General features: G+C 35.7%; 1 protein-coding gene across 1 annotated transcript in view; it reads left to right on the forward strand.

The window, feature by feature from the left end:
* The window catches only part of LOC102581448 (uroporphyrinogen-III synthase, chloroplastic), an 8,984-nt gene extending 7,661 nt beyond the window's left edge, over positions 1-1,323 (forward strand). The window contains 2 exon segments of the mRNA XM_015312081.1: positions 610-700; positions 818-1,323. Of these exon segments, the coding sequence (XP_015167567.1) occupies positions 610-667 (58 nt within the window). The 3' untranslated portion in view covers positions 668-700; positions 818-1,323.
* Positions 1,324-2,475: the final 1,152 nt, after the last annotated feature.

Below are 2,475 nucleotides of genomic sequence, written 5' to 3' on the forward strand. Positions count from 1 at the left end.
AAGAGACTATTATTCTCCTTGCTTGACTCTCTTTGAGAATATTGTGTATATTAGATAGAATCAATTACATAGATATTATTTATTTGTAGTTATGTCTTTCCTAATTTTGACTAGATGTCTGTATAAACACTCAATTGCTCAGTGACTTGGCAAGTACAAGTTTAATTTGAATATTTGTGTTTCATCCTTCTACAACTATATCAAATAAAAATCAGACTAAATTTAGGCCAAATGTTAGTACTGTAAGTTATTCCATTGAGAAAGCTCAAGCATTTAGGAGCTAGGGTTGAGTGGCTTGGTGAATGATCATGCAGAATGTGGTGGATAATCTTTCTTGTCAAGCACCAGATTTCAAGTGTCAGGTTCTTGGCTTTTCCCTAACTGCTAATATGAGTACTTGTGATAGAACCCGGTTCTCAATTGGGGCAAAGACCATATGCTGATATGCTCATTGACCCATGGGAGTATTACCTCTCCTGCTGACTCTTTTAGGGATGTAGTGAGATATCTAGGAGGCAGGGACTATATATTGGTTTCCACTTTCCGTTATGTGTTTGTCAGTTACGCTTAAATTTGATCTACTTGATGCTATGAGGTCACATGATGCAGGTGGGTAAGCAGCGTTCTGGAAGCATTAGAAGTTTACGAGCAAGTTCAAAAGGTCTAAAGATTCGTGCAGTGTGGCTCCTGGTATTTTCTGGTAAAAAAGGTTTTCCAAGTTCATATTATTCATCACAGGCCATAACACAAAGACAGACATGTTTAAAATGATTGATGTGCATGTCTCTCTAATATAGTTTATATATGTTACTTACAGTAATAGCTGCATCTTCACACCTCGGCTAAGAGGACTCTGGTTCCACTCCATTGGCATCTTTGCTATGACAAAGCTGATTAAGAGCTTTTCATACTTGCAGCTTCAACACTGTGAAGTATTTTGAGATCTGTGTCATTTCTGTGTAGAAGCGTAGAAGTGTAGGATCTAATTAACACAGCTTATGAGGAGACAGTTTTTGTCGTGCGGAGGTGTTCCCCACTTGTCTAGCCAACATTTTTTGTGAGGTAAGGCTGTCTTCCTAGCATAGGATCTTTCCACTGTAATTGTTCCATATGTAGATATATCCCCTTATTTTCGCTTTATATTTTCTGTAATATTTACATGGCTTGAAGCTTATTGTCTTCAGAATTGACAAAAGCCGGTCTCCTCCCGGTTCATACTCCCAACACAAATTTCCTCAAAGAGAGACATCAAGGCTAAATGTATTTATCTAATAGTAGCCATATTCCTTATAGTGCATAATGTGTTGATTTTTGTGTTCTTAATATACTTCTATTACTGAAATCCCATGCTCCATTTGAACTATCTGCATGGAATGTGGTGGCAGCTCATAGTTTTGCACCATAGTAACATAAACAGCTATATGGAGGGAGAGCTAACTCATCCAAACATCTTATGTTATTGATGTCTCGGTTCTTTTTATGGTTCAGATCCTAAATAATATGGGATTAAAATTGACCAACCCACATATTCACCTGCTGCATAATGCTTTGAAGTTTTTAAACAATTGTTGTTTGCTCCCATTTTTCTGAAGCTACATAGATTGAGAATTTTGCCTTTGCAACGAATAAATCATGGCGAGTATCACGCCAAAGGGTGTGGTCCAGTGGCAAATGAATTGGCTTGAGAACAATGAGGTCTCAAGTTCAATGTCTTATTTTTGGTGGACAGAGTTATCTGATACCTATAATTGTGTATCTGTGGAATTAGTCGAGGTGTGTGTGTAAGTTAATCGATACTTGTTGCTGGTGGGCGGCAACACATATCTGTGGAACTAGTCAAGGTGTGAAAGCCGGCCTACACCATTTGTTATTTAAAAATAATAAAAATTATTGCTAGTACTGCACGCTCTAATAAAATTAACAGTAGTGTGTTAATATAATTTATTCTTTGTAGGCTGAAATTCTTCTTGAGCTAGAATTGGGTTACTTTAGTTGTTGGTGGGGTGGGAGAGTGTGAGATTTGTTTAGTTCCAAATTGCTCTAATTCCGACCTCACTTACTGTGAATATTATATTTGGTAATTAGTTGAAATTATATAAAATGATAATTAGGGGTACTACTAAGTACTATGTCATATGGTGAAGCATCCTCCTTCAAAGCACGAGGGTTAAATTTTTTTGTTCTCAATGTTGATTCAGACATAGGGTGTGTTTGATATGAAGGAAAATATTTTTCGGAAAATGTTTTTTAATTTTTTATGTTTGGTTGGGTAAAATGTTTTCCAAATCAACTCATTTTCCTTGAATTCAAGGAAAATGACTTTCCTTCAAAACTTAAGGAAAACATTTTTCAAAACTTTTCTCCAACTTCAAAGTATAGTTTTTTTGTTGAAAAAATAAATTTAAAGCTTATTTTTAAAAAATAATTTTCAAATTCAATTTTTTTATTTTTTTACCCACCCTCACCCCAACCCCC

The sequence above is a fragment of the Solanum tuberosum genome, unplaced genomic scaffold (assembly GCF_000226075.1).
Source record: "Solanum tuberosum cultivar DM 1-3 516 R44 unplaced genomic scaffold, SolTub_3.0 scf00184, whole genome shotgun sequence".
In the NCBI taxonomy this organism is placed as follows: Eukaryota; Viridiplantae; Streptophyta; class Magnoliopsida; order Solanales; family Solanaceae; genus Solanum; species Solanum tuberosum.